Below are 24,925 nucleotides of genomic sequence, written 5' to 3' on the forward strand. Positions count from 1 at the left end.
GGAAAGAGTCTGGGAGCCCAAGAAGAGGAGCAGTGCCAGGTGACAGAAAAGTGGGACTGGTGAGAGGGAGAGTCCGTTGCTGTAGTCCAAGTGGATAGATCTGCTACTTCATGTGAGATACAAATGTTAATTATCAATGGTGCTTAATATTAATAATAACAGTACAGAATTTAGCAAATTACGAGTAAAGGATTCCTCCTTTTTGTCAGTTGGTCCTGTGGCACAACACAGCTACTGTCTCCGGTTGTTCAGCATATTTATATGGAAACCCAGGTCTCAGTTGTCCTGGGTGTAGGGTAACTAATTTTTAGGCTTAAAGTAAGCCAGTCTTTATTTTTGTGAAATACCAAACTTGTCTAATTTCCATAAGACTAGTTTAAGAGTAAATTTAGACCAGTCCTTCACTACACACCAGTCTAAATTAGCTTTGTGAAACCGACCCCCAAGTTACTAATGGATTATGAACAACACTGAATTGTCTGCTTAGTATAACAGATTCATTCTAAAATCCAAAATAAAACCATGTCAGCTTACAATAACATTTTTAGCATGTGGCATTGATATAAGAACAGCTATCCATAACCAGCTGAAGATCTGAATCTCAACTGCAAAGCAGGCATTTCCTACCTGCACAGTAGCCAGGTGTAATTTGATAGAAGAAAATACAAAGCAGAGAACAATTACTTCCTATTGGAAGCTAGAGTCTGAGAGCTACTTTTCTTGTTGCTCAATCACTTAGGTTATAAAACCTCAAAAATATTTAATGGATTTGCAATGATGCTAACATGCATGTTAAGATTCTGAACAAATTAATCAAAAAAAAAAAATTTAAAACCATTCATGGCAGAATATTCAGGAAAAGACCGAATCATGAGTGGCGGCCCGATCATTTTTGGTTGACCATTGTCTCAAACTGGTATCAAAACAGCCACACAGGTTAACTTTATGTCAGAAGTAGAGGGAATTTAAATGTCAGTTAAATCACAAAAACACGGTAAAGCTGCACTGATTAACTAGTTAATCAAAACGTATAAACTATTGTCATAAACAAGTAATATTTTTTTAGGTAAAAATTCCAAACATTTCATTCTCAGCTTGGTAAATCTAGCGCACCTTTCACTACTTCCTGACATTACTTTTATTCCTATATTAGACAAAATGACTAATGTAGAAAATTCATGGACACCTAAAAATCGCTAGTTGCAGCTCTAGTGCCAGATGTGCCCCTCATGCAGTAACGTTTATAGCTAAAGTCGCGGGGAAACGTTAGCATTATTAGCATGCCGTGCAGAAAGGCCTAAGGTACGCTACAGGCCTCAAAATGGAGCACAGTGTGACCCGCTTTAGCTAGCTAAGAAATCGTTTAACCTATGTGTATATTTTAGAATACTCACTCAGGTGGAAATAGTTTGAGCTCCTCTATGGTTCCGAGAAATCCAAACAGAGTCCTCATTTGCTCGGACGTTGTGCTCGGGGAGACATTCGTCACCTGAACGACGTGCGTGCTGGAATTCATTTTTTTTCACGACTGGCTAGCAAGCTAGCTAGTTTTATGGTAACGACGTACCTGAATCGAAATCTTATAAAGATGAGCTAGGAAACGTTTAAGGAGAGCGCAAATTTTAGGCGAATAGAAAAACTAGCATTTTTCCTATGATTTGAACGGTGGTTAGCGTTTGCTACAAACACGAAGACAACAGACAAGAGCAATAATACCACTGTACGAAATGTCGTGATGCAAAGCACGATGCTTTCATGTGCAGTTTGGGAGCTCGAGTTTTACAGTTGCAAACACGAACACAAGGACACAGTTATACAAGGGCCCTTATTGCCGTCTCACAAGTTACACTGAAACATTTCCAGTACTGTGTGTGAAATTGAGATTCCAATGGGCTTTGGTGAGAGGAGAAGTAATGTAATTTTAACTTAAGAAGAGTTTTAAAAATAAGAATAATTAAGCTTAGTATGTATATACAAATAATGGAAATAAATAAAATAACAAAGCAAGCAGATTCTGATTCTGAAATGCAGTATTGTATTTGAATAAGTGTATTAAATTATCTGCAATTAATGCCATTTATAAACGCTGCAAGTACAGGATAAAGGCAAGAAAATTATATTATGTATTGAGTGTATTATACAATTATAACCCAAACTCAAAAAAGCTGTTCGCTTGGATGTCTGATCTCGATTGTGCAGGACAGTACAGATGACTTTGACACTGCAAGTCTGTTTTCATATGCATTTACTGAAGAGGGCACTTTTTCCTGACAGCAATTTAAGGCATCGTAACTCGGAATACGGCTAAATCCAGAGTGGGTGTGGTTAAGATTGTGTCAGGCTTCGGTTGCTAGCTAGTAGCTTTTACTCATGTTGTTGCAGCGAATGTTGGTTCCTATTTCTTCTCGAAAGCACACAGCCGTGCAAAACCTGTTGTAGTTTTTAAAGGACAAAGGTATGCACAGATACATCGCTAGATGTAAACACTAAAACTCTGCTTAGTCTAGCGCTTGGATTAAGCGAACATGGCATCGCAGGGCAACTCAAGGACTACGACGTAGTATTGCTTCATCCATCAATTTAAGTGTAATCCCCGAACAAGCTGTCAGGATGGGAGCAGATGGATTCAACATAGGAGAGGCAAGTGGATAAACTATCCTTTTTTTACGGCAAATTATTTTTCTGTGCGCGGTAAGAGTATTTATGAGTCTGAGTTGAAAACAGTCTGTAGAAAACTTGGAAGCCAGTATTTATTTACAAGTTTCAAACAGAACAATTAAGACAAGGAATACCACAATGAACAATGTTCATCTTAACATTATGCTATATAAAAACAGCATGGAAACAAAAAGATAATTGGCAACGCTTAAAACCATTACCAACTTTGGATGCGGTTTATCCATTGATCTTGTCACCAATCCAAGGAATAACTTTTTATATTTTGTTAAATTGTGCTTTAAGATGTTAGACTATCACAGATTATTTTTTAGATTAAGTTTATGAAATGTCAAATACACATTACATCTTTGCAGAGATCAGAAAACATATTCAGATGTCTTGTTTTGCTTTACTTAAAGTCAAAATACCCCAAACTATTGGGTAGTCACTGTAAACTAATAGTCTAGAGGAAATCATTTCATCTGAAAACCTAGAATCAAAGAATATTTGGCATTGTTTCACTATTTTCTATCATAAATACACCAAAACAATTCAACAAGTTCCTAATAATTTTTGTCAATCATCTAATCAACTAATCATTTCAGCTCTAGTGTCAATACAAGGATTATAGTGAATATTCTTTCTCTTACAGGAGAATTTTGGACACTTATGAAAAATAACCATGAACTGGAAGGACACAAAATGGTGAATGTTTTCCCATTTACACCACCATTCTCATGACACTAGGGGGATATGGGCATCCTAAGACTGGTAGCTAGAATCATGGGTAGGATCAGTACGTTCAGGTCCTACCAGTTTGTGCTTCTTCTGGCTGCTGCACTCGCTGTTGTAGCTTTTTACTACTTTGGCTCCGAGAGGCAGAACTTCTCCAGCACCACCAAGAGGATCAAGCAAACGCAGGCCAGTCACAACACCAACAGAAACGATGCAGACCTGACTGTGGACATCGGGGGTTCGCATACACATGGATCTGAGGAGCAAGGGGGGGAAGAACAAGATGTAGGAGACAGCGAGGGTTATAGGACCAAGAAAGGTGACAGTGGTGCTGTTGACCAGAGCTACCATGCACTCATGATGTTCACCAAGGTGGACAAGAGCCGGAGCCTTCAGGATAAGTTCAGGGTGGCCATGTTGTCAATGGTGAAGCACGGACACTTCCTGGAAGGAGAGGTGTTGGTTCTTCATTTTGTGAGTGACCAGGCCAGCCAAGCAGTGGGAGAAAGGATGCTGGACGAATTTCTCCTTGATGCAACTTTTGAGTATGAGGTAGGCAGTCAAAAAATGTTGCCTTGATGTGCACTGAAATTGTTTTGTTTTGCTTGTTTTTTTCTTTTTTTTTCTTTTTACATCATGAAGTATATTTATTGAGCTACGTCCACATATCTGGCTGATTTATGAATGAATGGGTGTGCTTTTCAGGTTGTCAAGTTTAGAAAAGCTATGACAATTGCCAGATGCAGAGTGTAAAGCCCTTTTATGCAAAATGTGTGATTTCTGATGTTAGGCTGTATAAATAAATTCTGGCTTGACTGGAAGGGAGTTCAGACACTGTTCAACAATCCAACAAGCACAAAATCCGATGCGCCCTGACCTATGAGCCTAATTTAAAAAGACCTCCTCTAAGAGACGCACATTGGCTGTTGAAACTAAAAACACATGGGGGCAGTGTTGGTCCGCCAGACTTGATCCCTCACTAATGGGCATGTCCTTCCTTTACTGTGATCTTCCTGCCAAAACAGAGGATTATGTCCATTCTCTGTTGCTCTTTCTGTTGCATACAATGTCCTGCCCCATTTCTCTTCTTTTGTATTCTCAACAGAGCACAAGATCTTGAACTTGTTTACAAATTCCTCATCCATTCCCAAATCCTTCTCACAAGCTAGGTCTTTTCTCTCAGGATATCTCATCATTTATGGTGTAGATGTTACACAGCTCTTTGTTAGTTCAGACTGATCCTGTGTGTGTTTTGGATTGGTTAGAGGGTTAGAGGTTTGCTCAGCTTGGCAGTTTTGAGCCTGTGGGTTAGTTTGCTTTCTGTGCTTTTCAGATACTCTTTGCAGTCTGAGTGGCTTGTGGGAGAACAGCTGAAGTGTGTAACGTAAAGCACTATTCAGCTCTGACGTGTGATGAATAGTGGTGAGATCCACTGCACTGATATAAGACGGATGAGTTGTGTTACCAGAGTGTTACTCAGGGCGAGATAAGGCCTCCTTCTCAAAAATACAGTCCAAACTGACATGCAAAGATGATCCTCCTACCCCTTCTTTTACTTGCTCAGCCAAATACTCATGATTACTCTGCACTTAACTATTGAAGTTATCCAAGATACACAACACATTTGTAGAGCAGAATAAAATATGGGCATTATAGAATGATAACTAAAAATATAGAATTGCAAGGGTCTTTGATTAATGGCATCACAAACAGATATGTAAATATTTTGGCAATAAGTTCAAGCTTAGAGACAACTAAGGCTATGGTGCTGGTGGTATTACGTGCTCTGTGCACTGCAGCTGTACAGACAGTGGCACAGCCTGACTAATACTGGATTAGAGTCAGACTGATGAATCTGCCAGGATGATGTTACCTTACTGTAGATGTATCGGTATGGCTATGTCAACTGGAAAGTAAAACGTGCAGTACAGAAATGCGGCCATTTAGAAACTGTGTCTCCATTAGACACAGACAAAACGGACAAGTTTATTTTTCCACTGTAAAATGTTCTGCTCACAGGGTTTTTTGTGCATAGAAAATTACAAGGCAGCCACCAATGTCAAACTGTAACAGTTCAACTTTTTTCTGGAAATCATGTTTCAACTTCATTCTTGACATTTTGACTGTATTCTCAGCAATGCTGATGTATTAGTCAGGCTCCTGTTAGTACATAGCTGCTTAGGAAAACAAGTTTGCAAACTATTACACAGTTGAAGGCTGTAGACCCAGTGGTGCTATAAATTTCATGGTATCATAGAAGACTGTTGGTTTTAAACATGGATTGAGATAATGAATGGTGAATTAATGTTATGCCATCACTGACACAAGCACAGCCACACTGTCCTCTGTGTCTCCTGACGTGCACACAAGCAGGCACAGAGAAGAGTCCCTCCAGCTTTCCAGATGGGACAGGGACTCCCCAGGGCCTGAGCGAGGCAGTGTGTTTGAGCACGTTGACATCCTTGTCTGCTCATACCGAGCCTCATTTCTTTTACTTATTATCTTAGGGCAAGGCAACAGTTATGCAGAAATTCTGCCTCCATTACTTGCCAACTGTGATAAAGTCCAAGACCCACTTGACAGCAAACAGCCTGCAGAGTCACGCTTCCCAGAGGCTGTGCTCATTACTGCTGACCATCTTTCACACAAGTCTTTAGCGCTAATGACTGAAAAGGAATCAAGTCTTATGATATGATTCCTAGTTACTGACAGGAAGTAACTGTCTAAATAAAAATATCTTGTTGTTCTAAAGTGATGTACATATCCAGTTTTTCCCTGATTATCATTCTGTATTAAAGTGTGCACCGGCTAAAAGTTCTTTACTCCACTCATCTTCTGTTCAGAGTTATGTCTCTTGGGGAAGGGTGGGCCTTTAAATGCTGTTTACAAACCACACGTTCAAAGTATAAAATAGTAACCAGTACTTAGGAGCTTAAGCTTTGCTGCTGTTTTTAAGTAGTGTTACTTTAAACCAGACCCAGACTTGTGCATTCAAGGATGTCCGTTTCCAAGGCTGGGTAGTCAGTGCACTCCTTTGGTTCTGGTCCCTTTAATCACATTAAATGGTGCACAAGCAATGGCAGCTTTTTTAACCAATGTCCAAAAAATATCTTAATAAAGGAGAAACTTAACTAGCACTGCTAGAAGAGTAAATCTTGCATAACAAAAGCTGCTCGTGTGACAAAATGGGATCATTGTGTGTTTGAAAACAAAATATGAACCAAAAATAACTTTTTTTTGTTGTTGTTGCCTGTTCCAAATAAACCCTATGCATTCAGAATCTGATAGTCAGTATGCAGTAGCCTATATTAGTGTAAATGAATTGTGTGGTGTTTCGATCGTTTAAGCCTTCAAAATACTTCTGGCCTTTACTACACTGTGATAAGCATTTCCTATGTCAGTATGGGTCACCTAGTGTTTATTTGCTCACACCTCACAATCCTTTGTGACCTTTTGAGCAAAATCTCACATTTGGTTCATTTGACTAAATTGCAGTCTATGTTGGAAATATGTAAAACAAATTTAAAGTTTCCTAGGACCTTGTTCCATTATGTGTTGTGGCACAGTTGTTGGAAAGTTATAGTCTGCGTTCTCACAGATTCGTGGGAAATTGCTCAAAATAGTTTATGAAGTGTAAAAAACATGCCATAAAAATTGGATTTCAGATTTACTGTCCTCCGGTAAAGTTCTCTGTCCAAAGATGTTACAGTGTAAAAACCAGACATTATATTGCTCTTGATTTGACTCATGTCTTGCTTTGGTTTGTATGATGGTTTAAAGTGTTTGTGACTGACAGTTGCACTGTCTTTATGAAAACAAAGAGAGCATCAACTTTTGTTTTATATTTTTGGTTGTATTCTGCACAGAGAAACATAGAAACCAAAGCAGCAAAAACTGGAAATGAGATGCCCCCTGCTGTACTAACAGTGAACACAAATTCATAATCTGATGATTATGAACTTGGTTCTTTTAAAATGGTTTAAAAAATATATAATAAAAGCATGAAATGTATATGTCCACAACAGTACCAATGAGTGGGCATTATTTATCAGGCATTTGGAAATATTTATTCATGTGCTATTACACAGGATAGAGCAGAAGGCTTACCTTAATCTGCGAGGCATCATTAGATGATGTTTACCCACTGAGACACATGGGTCTGATTTATAATTCAGCAGTGTTATTGTCCAGGGTTTATGTGAAGCCTTGAACGTACACACTGAAACAGAAAAGGCCTGATTCTCCTCAGGAAAAAGAATCAATGTATATTTTAACATGCAGAAAAGCTTTAATGATAATCTGTGCTTACTGTATTTTTTCAAAAATCCTCTTTCAGTAATCTGTAGGGCTGTACATGATCACAGCAGAGATTGCTGCCTCAAGAGTTGCTATCATAAGCAGCACTGACAGGCAGGAAACTTGGACACAAGAAAATGGCATTTAGTAGAATCGGCATAAAAGATCAGCATCCCTGTACAACTGTCGTATGGAGAATGCAAAACTCAAACTTTTATAAACACATTTTTCTTTTTATTCTTCCTAGTACACCAATTTTTAGCTGACAATGTTGGCATTGACTGGCTTTCTTATAATGATGACCAAGAGGAGGTGAAAGATGCCAGCTGTGCATGTGAAAATAAAATATTCATAGCCCAAGCCATGGGAGCAGGCTTCTCTATTCTGTAAAGTAGTGTCAACTAATCAAAAAAATCATATAAGCTGTTGATGTCATCCTCAGAGGCTCACTGCAACGCAAGCTCATACCTTAGAAGAAGATAATCTTGTTGGTGTAGGTGGGTTTAAACTCATTTTTAGTCTTAAGTATTTTATTAAAAAAGATTTCCATGGGCTCCTCTGTCAGTATCATATAGTTGGATAAATAAAAATAATGTCATTACTTTTAAAATATAGTCATTTGGATTTGTTCAGTGTGACTATCTGAGGCACTACTTCAATTGTTGGCCGCCAGGGATGAATCAGTTACCGGTTTCATGGTAAACCAAGATGAATTTTACAATGGCTAGTATTATTGTGTCTACTTTTAATTATCTTTAATACCATAATTGATTACTGTGCTTTGAAAAACTCCCCCACTAAAGGATTAACTAATGTCGAGCATCAGCCAAAGCTAGCAACGGTAGCCAGACACAGGCGCAGCATGCAACATGGTTTGGTTTGTGTCAGTGAAAACATGGTGAAAGTTGATGACAGTGCACCAAAGGTTTTTTTCAGCCTTCATTTGAGAAAGAAGGTCTTAGTTGAGGTTGCTGTTGGGGCCAAGCAGATAGAGGCATTTCTCTTAGTACAGTCTAATAAAATCCAACCTGTAGTGCAACTTTTAAGAGGAAAAAAACAAAATTTTAAACAAAAACACAAGATGTTAAGTACCAGTAAGTTTAAGAAAACAATATTTCAACTACTTAACAGCTTTACTGCAGATAGAATGTTGTTATTCTGATTTGATTCCACTGCCGATCTTCCCTCAGGTGCTGTTTCATGACGTGGTGGCTCTCACGCAGAAGCTGTTTCCTATAGTGGAGGCCATGCAGAAGCACTTCAGCGCAGGCTCTGGGGCTTACTACAGCGACGCCATCTTCTTCCTGTCTGTAGCCATGCATCACATCATGCCTGAAAGTAAGAAAAGCAGATTTTCTATATAACTGCAGCTTTAGCTAGCTTTAGAATAGCTTTGGCTGGAGTGTTGGATTTAATCATCTCTGTTGAATGTAAAAGTGTTAGAAGAGTTATTAGCTTGTTATAATTTCAGTGCTTAAAAAGGTCACTTCACCCAAATCACCAGTAATTTCTGACCCCACATGGTAACTACACATGCAGATAGTTTTGTATTTTTTGCCAGAGTTTCACACTATCTCTAGGCACTAGGCTTTCTGTCACTACTCCAGACTTCATTCTGATATTTCACTGTATTACACTACAACTGTACACACAACATCCATGTCTCTCCATCCTGGAAAAAGGATCCTTCATAAGTTATAACACTGGCTTGACTTTTCTGTCAAGGGTTGTCCCCTAAATTATTACTTAATTACCTTCTGTGGGGACAGACGTGTACAAAGCTGATAAAAAGATTTTATCTGTACAAAGTCAGTCTGCAGTTTCCAAGTTATGGTAGGGTGAAATACTCTGTAATAGTACAGCCTCGATTTTGTTATCGCCAAACAAAAGTTATGCATTATATCTAATAAAAGAAATCCACTGTACATAACTGTATTGCCTTCTGTAGCTTTAAACACTGTATTCTGCTTTGATCGGCTGGCAGGCCATGTTTTAAATTCACTTAGATGCCCACTTCTCTGTTTCCACACTGCTGGTGCCCAGCTGGAAGAGGCAGTATGGGCAGCTTTCTAACAGACACGTGGCATGCTGCAGAGGCCCTGGGGAGTGAGGAAGGCAGGATGTATTCTGTCAATGCTGTCCCATTAATGGCCCCACTGTTGATGCAGATCAATGGCAGCAATCTCTGCTGTGCACAGTTGTGGGTTACTTCAGTGGGTGTGCATGAGCATGGGGGCATCAATCCACAAATGGGCCAGAACGTTTGAAACAGTAGTCAGTAGGGCACCATCCCACTGAAGTTGCACAGTAAGATGTAATTTGGACAGTTTAAATCATAGCCATAACAATTTAAACATTTAAATAGGGCACAACATATTAAGAACAGAGGATGTAGTGTTTTTGTTGAAATGTTTGGTGTTCTGAAGTGAATGGTTTCTGTTTTCCAGGAGTTTTCATTACTGTTTTCATAAACATGACAGTACTGAGAATCATTTGCATGAGCTGAAACCTGAATTGTCCAGCTTGATTTGTTTTCTACCAAAGAAAGATACTGACAAGTTCAAGGCCAGGTATTTTATTTAAGGTCATCTATGGCACAACAAAGTGTACTGTTTACATTACAAAGGAAAACAGAAACAGAAGAGGACATTTATTAAGAAAAAGATGACTTTCCTAAGGCAGAAAAGGATGGCAAATAAATTATTCTGCTTGAGTGAGAAATGTTTGTGTGTGACTTTTATTCAGCTGTCAACATACTGCCAAAGTGGTACTGGCTTTGTATGATAAGCAGCTGAGCTGTACTTGTGCCTGTTGGTGTCTGATGTCCTTAAAACGGTTATTGATCAGCCGTGTGCCATCCATCCACTCTGTGCCACATTTCTATTTAAAGAGTGCTTTTATCTAGAAAAGGCATAATGTGGTTGTGGGGATTTTGTGGTGCACAAACCTACACCACCATAATTTACATCTCTTCTTTGATTTAACTATTTTTCTGAAACAGTCTTCATTCAGCAAACCTCACAGGAGACCGGGGGGCAACATTTATGATTAAACGACCATGTCCACAAATAAATGGCAGCTGCATGTGGGAGGTCTGGAAATTTAACATCCTCCAACTTGTGAAGTGGGAGATGCGATTTCAGCAAGTTTAATTTGGTTGTCAAAGGAGAAGGGAGGTGTTAGTGTTGGGCCATCCAAGATATTTTGACAAATATTTGTCAGAATTTAAGAAGACGCTGCTGTGAAAGTTCGAAGACCGTGACAGTTTAACAGGGCATAATCAAGGCAGTCATGTAGAGAGAAGACTATTTTTACGCTATCAGTCCTTGGAGAGTGAGAAGTAAAATAACACAATGGAAACGTGTCGTAATGAATGATGAAGTTCCACTGAAACACTGTTTTTGTTAGCGCAGAAGTGTTCCATGTGTCGTATCCCCTCTAGATTTCTCAACATGCAGGGACTTGAGTTTGTTCAACAATCTCTTCCTTTATTTTCCATCCAGGGCAGAAGTGGTACTGTTAATGTGCGAATTGCTTTGCTAAAATGGCAAAGAATCCTGGAAGGGAGGGAGGGTAGCAGCTGACCTGTTTATTGTCAGGCTAGCTTGAAATTACATGCGGTAGCAGGTAGATGTTAAATATGCAGACTTATTTCAGTAGATTTTATGTTATGTCTAGTTTCTTCTTGAAAGGGATGACAACACTTGCCACAAGTGGCTGTTGAAATTCTGTTCCGATACACCAAAGGTGTACTTACTTAATTCTAATACCTACATGATGTATTGCTTTTTTAAAATAAAGTTGACCTTTAGTAAACAGGTCATGGTTGAACGTCACAGGGATGGTGGCATGTGATCGAGCTAGAGCTCAATTTAAATGTCCTGACTTAAAAACATTAGAAAAACATTAGGAGGCTGGAGGACATATCAGGTACGTCACAGGAAAGACCTGTAGCTGCTAGGACTGCCTGCTTAGACACTTGATCGGGTCTACAAAGGGTTTAATGTGGAATTTGATTCAGGCTTCTAGAGACCTGATATGAGGAGGGCCTCCCCCCTGCTTAACTGGTGGAACTAACCAAAAAACTTGGCAATGTGGATGTTCTGTTTATGTAAGACTATTACTAGTAGTATTAGAGCTCTGGGCTATTCTCATCCTCTTAGTCCCATGACACACCAAGCTGACAGTTAGTGTGGTTTACCCTTATTTTTCACTTCCGTGACCTTCATTCTTCGTCCACAACCAAAAGACCAAGGAGAGAATGGCGCTGCTGTTTACAACTTCTTATCAGACGTATTCTCAATTAGCAGCAGGTATAAACAGCAGCTGTTGTGAACAAGAGCTTCTTTGTTTACAGCTGTATTTCCGCAGTCTAGGTATTCTTTCCCTTTCTGAAAGGTGAATACAGATACTGTCACCTTCTGGTAGGGGTAGATATTTCTCTCACACATGTGCAGAACATCCGTACTATGCATTTATTATTTAGAATTTTTGTGTTACAGCGATAGCATCGTGCTGGAAAAGAGTAACATTCAGTAATTTGATTCAAGTCTAAACTTGATTTTCTAAATAGTGACTTGGGACTAGAGAAATGCTGTTTATTGCAAACAGCAGTAGACAGTTTTTTTTCCCCCTTGCTGTAAAAAAACAACTTTTGGATATATGGGAAGATAAACAGGGTGAAAATGAATTTCAAATGATCTCCTCCTTTAAAATAACCAGGGTGTTTTCCACTGAATGTTGGTAAAAGCAGAAACCACTGACCCTTAATGGCACTGACCCACTTTCTTTCCGGGTAAAATTTGATGTTAGATGAGTGCGTCTCTGTCGTGTTGCTGCGGTTGTGCTGAAGTTTGCTGACCAGAGCCTCTGATGAGCTCTAAGCCACCTTAATGACGCTTCCTGCAATAAATTTACAACAAGCACAGTCTCCATTATTTCAGTTTTTCCTTTTCATTTAATAGTCATTGTAAATCCAATCATCATACAGTATATATTTAAGGGGTTACTGAAATAAAACTGTGCTATATGTGGACACATACACACTAAGTTGGTGTGAATCAGTCAGATATCTCGTGTTATCTGTAGGCTAGGCATGCAGACATTTGCTGCCTCTGTTATCACATTCAAAATGAAACAAGTTCACAAGTGTGAGAAAGGCTTGAAAATGTGCTCCAGCTCTGGCACAAGAAAGTTCAGCTGTGGGAAAAAAGAAGCCCCCAGGCTCAGCACTGGGCTGTGAAGCAAATCGGGCATAGCCTCCAAACTGCGGTACTACAACTTCCACACTCATCATATGATGCACACTGGCGCAAAAATCATTTTTCTCATTGAGAACCACTGTAAAAGGAGTGGCTGTAAAATTTTCAGTGTCACAAACCCAGTGAAATGACTATCAGAATTGGATTCCATTATCATTTGGAAAGTTTAGTTTCTCCATAGTATATTTTTATTTTATCCCACTCATGTATGCATGGCGCCAATTGGAAGTCACCCAGCTCGTCTGGTGGGAGACTTGGCTCGATGCAAGTACACGTGCTCTATGGGCCCAAAAATACTGAAGCATGTCCTCATTCTCATGGCTGAAATCCAGAGGTATGAAGAGGTTTTTTGCTCTATGTGCCACTGAGCAACTTTCATGTGAATGAGAAGGCGCTGCCTAGCAATCTTGTGTCCAGTTCTCCCATAATACATCCATGGGAAAGAACAACCAGTTTAGACATGTTGCTTCAGTCGCTGACTGGTTGCTCTTCTTATTATAAGACAATCCAGCAGTAGAAGGACTTTTAACAGCAAATGTCAAACATTTAATGGGGCCAATACAGTATATTGTATGTCATTGTTACAGTTTAAAGGTATGCTGCACTGCTGCTGTAAAAGTGTAGTGTCCAACCCTACATGACTGTGTAGTGTCACTGATCCAACCTCAGACCCATCACATCACAATGTTTTAACTATTTAAGACTCTCTTCCTGTTATTCTCGACCTAGTTAAGCCCTGTTCGTACAAACCGCGCTGACCACTCAGACTACGCTTCTCTCTGCTGTGTTCTCTTTTTGTCACTTGTTTCAACAGTATCTTTTAGCGCATAATTCTAGTTGCGTCATTGTCTCACCACAGCTGTACCCTTTATTGTTGTGCATTTCATTTGGCTTTGTTGAGTCCCAGCTCTTTCGGGTATTATCTTATTTTTCACTCATAAAAAAAACCTGTAACCTGGGCAGTAACTGTGGCAGGAGAGGTAACACGGCATACTTTTTGGGACATCTCACTGTTCAGTGTCGTGCTGATTATGGTCCAAATACCAACTTTTAAACAGTTACCAAATGCATATGCTGTAGAAAACACCAGTGTATTGTTTTCTAATTAGAGCAATGCTTGAGATGAATTTGTCTAACTTTAAGCCAAAAGCTTTTCAAACTAATGTTTACTGCCCTCAAACCACACGGCCACCGTCTTTGACTGTACCTCTCAAGCTGAAATGACAAATATTCAGTAATTAACATTGTGCTCACAGTGCACCATTCCTGAGTATTTCCCATCCTTTCATTACCATGCCAACTAGCAAAACATAGGAAGCTGAAACAATGAACAGATGAGGACTTGAATATCCTGGTTACCGTTAGTATTTCATCCACAAAAAACAAGACACTGTCATTTAGCGCGCGTACGCTCACAGCTGCCAAACATACACATTGTGCTCAACCTTCTTTACATTTCTCCCAACAGTTTGTAGATATTTGTATGCGGTTTTCTTTCTTTTAGGTCAGTGGTAACATTAGAGAAAGCAGAAGTCTAGCACACCACTTCAAAATAACTATATAATTGCATTAAGAATTCCAAGGGCCTGTCAGAGTCTGCCCTGTAACTCTGTATTCCTGGAGGTATTTAGGCAGGCAGTCACTTAATGATGTGGCAGTGGTTAGAGAAATGCAGCCCACATGCACAGATAACTCAGATTTCCTGGGATAACGTTAAAAACGGAGATCATATGTCATAGACAAAGGACATTTGTTCTTTGTCATTGTTTAACAAGTCTTTTTCATGGCTAAATACTTTGGAATAATCATGATTAAAATTGTGTTTTGACTGAAAGAGTGGCTTCAGAGGGAGCCGACAGTGCAGTTAGGAGGTAGTAGTTATAGTGTGTGTGCCGCTGTCTTATCAATATGTTGTATATGTGATGATTTTTTTTTTTAACATTGTGTTCTTGCTTCAGGTCTGACACGTATAGTGCAGCTTGACCTGGATCTAAAATACAGGACCAACATCAGGGACCTCTTTCAAGAATTTGATCGGTTTCCTCCAGGAGCAGTAATAGGCATCGCCAGAGAGATGCAACCAGTCTATAGGTAGGCAATGTGCACACAACACATGAGGGAAGGCTTTTAAGACCCTTGCCCTACCACACAGAGCATAATATAATACCTTCAGACCTGGACCCAAATAAGAGGCAAAATTATGTTAACCAACTAATTGATTTAAATAAAGTTTGTGCTGAAATTTACATTTGTCACTGTCATGGACATCATGGAGGGAATAGGATGATGTTCTGATTGTCATTCTACTATTTTGTAGATAAATTTAACACCAAACTTGTGAAATATTTACTCTAGTTACCATTCAAAGTGAAATATTTGTTAATGTGTTTCAACAATGGAATCTAATTCAAACCTGGAAGAACAAATACTGTGGACATTTGGTCCTCCTCAGATCGTTGGGATGTTCATTCATATTTGTAGTTTTCAGTTTGTTTAGCTCGCTCTCGGGCCCAGTAAACCACTGGAAGAAGAGGGGGGCAGCAAGATGACATAATTAAGAGTGGCATGGTTGGGGGGGGGAAGGTAGATAACATGACAAAAACATGACATTTGTTTGTTTCATTAATTAATTTGGGGGACACTATTTCCTCATGGCTCCACTCAGATATGATGTTTTCATCTGTTAGTTCTTTTGTCTCTTCAGTAGATGTTTATTAGCATCCAAAGTCACACAGTATGCATTATACTGTGTATGTCCACACCGATTCACTGTTTCCATTGCCCTTTGTCCCGTTTTGCTTTTATCAGTATTTCCACCTAAGCCTATTCGTGATAGCAGCTGTGAAGTCACAGTTGTAATGTTTCAACAATGGGGTTATGATGTCATGTTTTTATGGAGAAGCTATTTAGAACCCCTTCGTGCAGATAGGTGATTGAAGATTTGGCAGGATTTAAACGGAGAGACGCCTCTTGGCAGGAACTGTTTTGTTCTCATCCTGTGAATCAGATGCATCTTCTGTCAGAAGTAAGTAAACAGTCTGCTCATCCCTCGGACTGACAGACTATGGCAACACACAGTAGAAGGGAGTGTGTGGAAGAGTCATTGCATCAAAAATGCAAAGTTACTAAGTGCTTGGCCATGTTGTTAGCCCTGTTTTTAGCCTTTGATCAGCAATTTCCTAATCTAAATTATAACTTAGCTATTTTTAGATTGATTAAATTTTATGTGCAAGCCAGCCACAGAGAAGTACATTATGTTAAATGGGGAAAGGTTTGCACTGTTCACATAAACTGAAGTCATTATTAATCTTTTCATATTGGTCTAGAAAGTTAGGTAAGAAGCTTTCTGATTTGGTACACAACTGTCCATTTGGTCCTCCCACTTCAGCTCTCTTATCAGCCAGTGTCCTCCTATTGGCTTTTCATGTGGTTACGACAACAAGGATACGCGCCATCCATATTTATCCACAAAAATTACCAATCTTTTTTTTGCTTATTACTAGTAATACTGGATTTTGTGTGTGGTTGGGCAGGGGGCTGGTATTACTCGTGAGGATTTAAATCTGTTTACACGGTCACACTGTGGGGACTCGACAAAAACCAGGTCAACAAAACGTACATCATTACATTTCAGAGTGATGACTTAGTTTACGGTTAAGTATTAGTGGTTATAGTTAAGGTTAGGATAAGTCTCCAGGAAGTGACTGTAAGCCAATGTAATGTCCTCTGAAGTTATGAAAACACAAGCGTGCCTCTGTATGCTTGTGCAGATACATGTAACCAAGGGACTGACTTTCAAGCCCTTTGTTCTTCAGCTGATTTTTTTCCGTCCCTCTCCAAGATAGCAGAACAAACAGGCCCGATCTGTTTAGACTACTTCTCTGTTTTCCATCCAGGCACAGCATTAAAAACAGGACGTCATTGTCTGTGCGTGTGTGTGTGTTTGGGATAGTAAGATTGTATAAGGCGAGGGAAGGTGTAGCAGCTGGTTACGGGAATCAGCACACAGCCAGGTGGTTTCCCCCGGGGATTTAAAGGCTTTGTGTGAATAAAACAATGAATCAGAACATGTTTGTTTTAAGTTAGAAGGCAAATGGACATAAGTTGCAGGTTTGATGTTTGTTTTACTCCTAAGTAGACTTATTTATTAGTATCTTCTTTATCTTATCGTTAATTTTATAAACTATCAATGAGCACCATATTAATGAAACTGGGGCTGCAACAAAAAAAATTTTCACTTTTCCAATTTAATGTTTGCCCTCTCACTTGAATTGTGAAGTGCATTCACATCTTATGACTGATGGTCTCTTGGTTGTCTCAAGAGGGAATCGTTTTGAAGGAATATGAATATGTACTGCAATTCCAATTTCTAGTCCCTGAGTTTGTATATGATATGATGTCTGCATTAATGACTGATATGATTGTTATGACAGAGTTGCTAAATGATTGTGTCATCTGGGTAAAAGCTGCATATGTGTGTGTGCAATCGTGTACGTGAGACAGTAAAGCTTAGTCTGCATAAATTTAAATTTTGGTGATGGCACGTTTGTAGTAGTAGTTTTAGGAACAAAACCTTAGTTTTCCTGGCACCAACATCTCCAAACAGATCTGTATCTTCATTGTCACTGCTCTGTCACCAGTGGTTTACTAACCCTGGGAATTCCCTGCTAATTTTTGTTCCTGTGTGCTTGGACGCGTCGATATAAAAGGCACGACAGCACAGCAGGACATCATGCCTATTAGCATGAACTGGGAATTTAAGGGAAGTCACCAAAATGTTCACACAAATGGTCACAGTCTTCAGAGACCAGTGGGGGTGCCCTTGTGTTTGTTGTGTCATGACAGACAACTTGTTCTACCAGCATATTTCCAAGTACATTCCAGGACCAGCAAGTGATTTCTCTCATTCTCTTTTTTTAATTTTTTTTTTTTTTTAAGGAAATTAAAAGCATTGACAGCAGTTGGGAGTTCACCTCACTCAAGAATATTGGTATTGACCTGGACAGATGCTTGGCTGTAACAATTCAAGAACAAGGCTGGATTCTTTTGCTTAAACTGTGGTTTTTATGCCATGCGTAATTACTGGATAAAAATCCACTAAGTGTAAAATGAATTTTGAAGTATTGCCCTGGGATTGAGCAACATCAACAGTACAGCTGTTGGCACATCTGAATAATGAGCATTGGTCTTTTAATTGGAGCAGTACAATAGTTGCTGTTCCATGTTTACATTGCTACATGCTGAAAGTTCACAGAGAAAGGAGAATTCATCTCACCCCAGAACAAATCAGCATGGCCACACTCTGTGTATAAAGTGTGGCATTTAGAAAATAATCCAACCAGAGTGAATATTGGAGAAACACCTCCACTGTCAGCTTGTCAGCCATGTAAAATGGGCTTTGTTGGATGTTGTAGTAATGTTTTAATTTTGAAGCTTGGTATTAGCGTTACATTGTGTGCATCCTCTCCACTGGAGTGTTTTCCTGTGCTGAATGGAGAGGGCTCTCAGCTCCCACTTTGTTTTGGTGCTAATGGACAGAGCATTATGCGCGAGAACACATCCTCCCACCAGCTGCACAGTCAGAGCACATCCTGCCACTGAAAAGTTCATTATTGGGAAAAAAATGGCCCATGCCTTTTTCCCGCAGCTGCATTTGTAAAGTTTTAAACCCAGGAGACAAGACCCTCTTACATAAGTATTACAACCAAAGCCACAAACGCACAGCGAGAGACTTTAGCCAAAAGCAAGTCACTCTACTCAGGCTTTGTGTATCAAGTCCCCACTATGTGACACATCCCAGTTCCCAGTTTTGACTCCCAGTCAGAATCACTTGTTGAATGTGAAATATTTAATTTGGCAATGGTTATTTATCTTACTGTTTTACAGTCCTGTTTTTGTTATGATCAAAATGACATTTTGCAACTGGAAGACAAAGTTTTTGTGTTAAAGGCTATAAGTAAGGCATGCAATAACTAATGCATGTTCTTAATGATTTTGTAAACTTGGATTTTAAACTGGCAGCAGATTGTGGGCTTTCTTGTTTAAAGGCTCCTCTTTTCCCTGGAATTGTCTTTCAATATACCAGACATTTCATCTGTGTACCCCAGGATCAGATATTACAGGGATTTGACAGAGAAGCATGTTTCTTATCCTGAACAAAGTTCTGGATACATTTGGCACATTTATTTGGGATGGCAGTGCAAAATGTCTTTGTCACCTGCTAATGCTTTTCAGTGAGAAAGAAAGAGAGAGACACTTTACTTGAAAACTTGCCAGTGAAAACTGGAAGAGGGAGCTGTGAACTTGTTGAGTTGGAGAAGAGGGATAAGCGTTACAGTAAAAGGTTATATCCAGATTTGAATGTTTTGTACAAAGGAATAGAAAAATGAAAGTCGCTGTGACAAAACAGAGCTGTGTTCTGTACTCAACACTCTAATCTCATAACTTCTCAGAGGCCAGAGTGAGAAGTTTCACTGTGATCCAAGGCAAGAGGAAATATACCACGGTGATAGGTATGTTTCGAAGTTACCCAGGTGTTTTATATGACCACACAGGTTATTAGGCAATGTTGGCCATACTGTTTCAAAGTTTGTATGACTTCATATAAGGATGATAACAGCACAGACATATTTGATACAGTGCAAGAGATAACCTGGTAACACATGCCTTTGTGCATTAAGCCTACAGGTAATCTGGAAATATTTTCATGTATATTTTATGCTTCTGGTGTATTTTAATTACCTCAGTAAAAGTATAATCTAGAGTAAACTGAGACTCCATGATACATTACATTTAAAGTTGTATAGTACAGTTATATAAGAAATATTTAAAACAAATCTTGAGGTAACATGTTTTTGAGTTTGAGATTTAGAATTTACTTTGGGTATATCTGGGGTGAAATCGACATGACGAGATCAGCAACAGCACATTAGAGGAGAAGATGCATCACTCTGTTGGTTTGCTGGAAACTAGGAAAAAGTCCACTCGTGCTAGTACAGTGGCCTTCTCCTGTCATAAATGATCTTTGAGTACAGACACCGGCTACAGAGAGCGCACACACACACCCAACAACAGGAAGTAACAGGTAATTACTGGCAGGGTTAACATTTATTTAATGACAGCTCATACAAAACAGTACTTAGTGTCACCTAAAAATGAGAAGCTACTACCTGAATGTTCTGTGAATTGGTCTTTCCTAATAAGGAGGAGAAAGGATGTGTTGCTAATTTTCAGTATACATGCAAGGTCGCACTGCAGAGTCTGGCTTTCACACAGGAAAGCAGTGTGCTACAACACTAGCAGGCTGAGATGGACAGAACAGTAGAATTCAGTCAAGAAAGAAAATTGGAAGGCCACTGTTTTAGCCAGCACGGAGTCATTAAAATATGCCCAGAACTGCCCATCTCTACGTGCCTCAGCTGAATCTTATTCTTTTTCAACTTTGTCACATCATATCCAGTATGGTGTATATTATGGCCATCGTGACTGTAGGATTATGGCTCTTGTTACCATTGCTAACTCTGAGAGACGAGACAGTCCAAGTAACTTCAAAACAGTGCTGATTTATTCAAACGATCACAGGTAAAATTAACATTACACGCTCGGGTATCTTGCACCTCCATCCTGCATGCAGGCAGATGTAAGATGAAAGACCCTGAACCCACCAGGCCTATACATTATTTCCCTTCGGTTGGGCTAGCCCCATACTACACAGAAATGTCAACCGAGACGTCTCTGTTACCAGCTTTGCAGCTGGCCATAGCAGTAGTCAAAACATGAAGTAAATCAACGTGCATGTGTGTGTGTCTGTTGATTAAGTGGTGTGTAACTAAAAACATTCTCGCGACCTCTAGTACATGTCGTGATATTAAACTTAAGAACATATTATGGCTAAGTCTACAGTTATACACATCATAATAATAATATTAAACACCCTGTCTGCTGACAGTCATCAACTCTTCTCTCTAGTTAGCCTTGACCAGATGTACCCTGTAGAAACTCATAAGCATGACTAAGCATTTAACAGTCTAACTAGACATCCTATCTCCACTAAACATTTCTAATACATAAAGTATCTATCCAATATCTATCTGACTAAAAATATCTAACATGACACTAAAGTAAATGCAGTCTGTTTCACATAGTACATTTTCATGACAAAACAGATGAATGGAAAACTCTGTATATGTTCCCTTACTGACCACTCTTACCCTGAATGTGTTTCTGGGCACGTAAACCCAGTGTCTGTATTTAAAAATTATAAATGCTCCACAGTGGCCACAAGTCCCCGACTATCAAACTGTCTGTATAAAATCGGGAACAAGCTGCAGCTGCTGAATATAGGTCAACAAAATATCAAAGCGTGACTCAGTGAAATAAGAATCTTCTGCTCCCAATAGATTTGATCAAAGTGCACAGAGAGAGAGGGGATAGCCATTATTACTTTACACAATTTTCCCATGTTTGTCTGCACCAAGACAACAACAGAGCTCAGCTGATTAATAGCACGTAAAGGATGATATTGTATTTTGATAAGATTGACTGTCTTCTATCCTCGTGTGCTTTATGCTGAAATATTTCACCATTAATACTTAATTTTGAGTAGGTTTCCTCTAGTTTGGCCAGTACCAAGAATAACCTCAGTTCTGTCAAATGTATGCGTATACACATACGTCCAAGAATAAGTATATAATCATTAATTCCTAGTGTTCGATAGAAATAAAACACTGCACAAGCTGTTAGTCAAAAAAGAGCATACGGTCTCTGTAGACTTGATAGAAGTATACAAACAAACAAAACCTTCAGTGCTTAAAAAGAAAGAATATTTTTTTCTTTTTTTTTTTTTTTTTTTTTACCACCTCAGCTTTAGTCAAGTGAATTTCCCTTACTCATGTCTTCCTTCCTTCTTTGCTATTCTCACAACTGTTTCCAACAAGTGTAGGTCCTCTCCTTTAGCTAGTATTCGAACATTTGGTCCCAGTTTAGAAACCCTGTCCTTGCAAATTGCTGTTTAGCTGGAAATATGTTTGGATGTATGTAACTTCGCTAAATCTAATTTTTCATACAGCTAGTAGTGGCTCTTCTTTACAATATGCATTGCATGTATAAACCAAATACTATTTATTACACTAGACAACCATCAGAAGACCATCTCTCTAGGAAACCAGCAGAAATAAGAGAATACCAATAAATACCACAAAGGATCTTGTGTGCACACACTTCAGAACCATGCATACAGATTTGCTATTTCGCACTGGGTATGTTGGCAGAACAGGGTGCTTACTGGGCCCAAGCTTTCTGGCACTTTAACCATGCTCTGACACACCTGGACCTACTGTCTTCCTGTTTTTGGCCACAGTGTTGTTTGTTCAGCCAATGACTGAAACAAAGATGCCACTTGCCTTTCTAGATGTACAACAGCCCAAACACAGTTACACATTTCACCACACTTGTGTAGCTTCTTGACTGTACACAGGATGAACTCGGAGATGGTGTGCTTTTAATAGCACTCAATGGGCTCAGACTACAAATCAGCAGTTAGCAGTTGTATCAGCAATGTGGGGGACATTTTCAAACTGAAAGAGAAGCCCTTTTTTGCCTTGCATCATTTGAACTAATTGACTGCTGGACCATTCTTGAAGTCTGTGTTGACATCGGTAAACTAGCTAGTAACAAATACATCAGGCATGTATATGGATTGTGCTTGTACATGTATTTGTATGGCAGCCCATTTTCTGACTTATAAATTTATGTCAAGTTTAAAAAAATAAACCACTCTCTGGCCAGTCTGGAAATGTGGGTGTCACGAAAGTTGAAATCTACAAACATTCTGTATAAACTCACTTCACCAGTCCACTAATTTTAGCAGTGTGGTCCAGACTGTCACCATTTTCAATGCTGGTATGACCTGGCACTTTGCGCTACAAAGCAGTTTTAGTACAAAATCCAAAAAAAACTCATCTTAACTTGCTGATTTGTTGCAGGTCATTTGGTTGAAAATGGCTGATTAACTCGTGTTGTCAGAACTATGACTAACACCTGTTTCCTTCTTTGTGCAGACATACCTTCTGGCAGTATCGTAAGGAGAACCCTCAGACTAAAGTAGGGTCGCCTCCTCCTGATGGCCTCCCGGGATTCAACAGTGGCGTGATGTTATTGGACCTAAGAGCAATGAGGGCCTCGGTTCTTTACAATCAGCTGCTGAAGCCTAGCAATGTTGCTAAACTTGCAGACCAGTATCGTTTCAGGGGCCATCTGGGCGACCAGGACTTCTTCACCATGATCGGCATGGAGCATCCTGAACTGTTTTATTCCCTAGCCTGTCGCTGGAACAGACAACTGTGCACATGGTGGAGGGACCACGGATATGGTGATGTGTTTCAGCTGTATTATCGCTGTGACGGACCCGTATATATCTACCACGGGAACTGCAACACCCCCATACCAGATGACTGATTTATATGCTGCACTGATGTTGGAACTGAACAGTAACTGACCTGGATGTTCACGTGACAACACACTAGTCGCTTGTTCTTCATTCATTCCTAATGGTAGTAGCACAGCTGTCACTGCTCACTGTTATAGAGGGTAAAATCTATGGTGACAGAGGCTTTGAGCCCATTACCATATAACTTAATTATACATGAACCACCACATCATACATCTTATGGCACAGCCCATAGGTTACTGAATGTGATAATACGAGCACAATGGCTACAACTTTGTCTGCTAAGTAGAGCTAACTAGCTGGCACGTTAAGTGGGTCATCACATCTCCGAAAATGTCTTATTACTTGGATGACTAAATACATATTCTGTCCTCTTTCAAACCACTACTCTGTCCAATATGTGTGTGCTACCATCCTCACAGGAGCGTCCGTATCCCTTGTCCATTAGATACAGTTAGACTGACTCTCTAGACAATTAAGCAATGGCCTCCATGTGTTTAGCAGATATTCTGGCCACATATGAAATGACAACATTGCTGTGTTTGTCCTTATTCATGGATTTAATTGCTGTTTTGTCAAAGTCCTAATTAGGATAGTCTCAGGCTTTAAGAGGTACCATAAGATGTTTGTCTTCCTTCTCAGCACTTGTAGGAATATTGTCAGACCAGTGGTACTAGCTGTGCTTCATTTGGCCATGCTGGAGTGCCACTTGTTACATAGCAGCAAGGGTTGGAAGACCCTCTTGAATGGAGTACAGGCAGCACATAAGCCAGCAGATAAACAGTGGATAATTAGAGACAAGTGGTGGTAGCAGCCCTTGCTGAGGCTATCACTTGATGAACCACATATCAGTTTGAACACTGCTATTCCTGCAACTCTGTAAATGCACCACATGTATATTCTGTTCTAGTTACACAAAGAGAATACATTAAACAGTTTTTATTTGATATTGTCACCAAAAAGTCCAGATAATAAAAACCCATCATAATTGCAAATATGACTACATTTAATTCAATCATGATTTTACACAGTCAGGGCCAAGGGATAAACTGTCAGTCAGAGAGTAAAGCTGAACAACACGCACATCATCATGAAAAGTAGGATGCTTTGAATCATTATATGAACTCATGGCTTTGTTCTTGTTTGTTACAAGCCTGATGTGACCTATTTCTCTCACTCAAATCTGACAACAATTGACCCCTGAATGTGCTGACATTAAAATAACCCAATTTATACCTGGAACTAAAATGCATTTTGTATCAAGATGTGCTGGAATATAATTATTTTTTTCTTTGTCTGGAATGAATCACATTGTTCTTTCACAAAAAAAAAATCCTATACTTTAGGTGGGTTGGTAGTTTGGGGGTCAGAATCGTACCCTAAGCCTAGACAGCCCAGGGTTGAGAGACATTTGACTGCATGGACATTTGCAAACCAACTATAAATGGACAGAAAACAACCACAAGAAGAGACCGACTAAATACAAATCATCTTGTTGCTTGTTCTTAGAAGCCTTTGACATGTCTGT

General features: G+C 39.4%; 2 protein-coding genes across 4 annotated transcripts in view; one reads left to right on the forward strand and one right to left on the reverse strand.

Annotated features, from left to right (window-relative positions):
• Positions 1-1,769, reverse strand: part of LOC109958226 (serine/arginine-rich splicing factor 11) — an 11,750-nt gene extending 9,981 nt beyond the window's left edge. Inside the window, exon 1 of one of the 3 annotated variants that reach the window (XM_020596729.1) lies at positions 1,395-1,769. In XM_020596729.1, the coding sequence (XP_020452385.1) occupies positions 1,395-1,516 (122 nt within the window). In that variant the 5' untranslated portion in view covers positions 1,517-1,769. The remainder of the gene's footprint in view (positions 1-1,394) is intronic. The other 2 variants (XM_020596728.1, XM_020596727.1) reach the window with 2 other exon arrangements.
• A 1,545-nt stretch (positions 1,770-3,314) lies between these two features.
• Positions 3,315-24,630, forward strand: xxylt1 (xyloside xylosyltransferase 1). The gene is made up of 4 exons (XM_020596743.1): positions 3,315-3,945; positions 8,880-9,027; positions 14,909-15,041; positions 23,009-24,630. Exons 1-4 carry the CDS (start codon positions 3,412-3,414, stop codon positions 23,403-23,405), a joined length of 1,212 nt encoding a protein of 403 aa, XP_020452399.1. The 5' UTR covers positions 3,315-3,411; the 3' UTR covers positions 23,406-24,630.
• The last annotated feature ends 295 nt before the right edge of the window (positions 24,631-24,925 follow it).

This window comes from Monopterus albus, unplaced genomic scaffold, assembly GCF_001952655.1.
Source record: "Monopterus albus unplaced genomic scaffold, M_albus_1.0 scaffold31.1, whole genome shotgun sequence".
NCBI classification, from domain to species: Eukaryota; Metazoa; Chordata; class Actinopteri; order Synbranchiformes; family Synbranchidae; genus Monopterus; species Monopterus albus.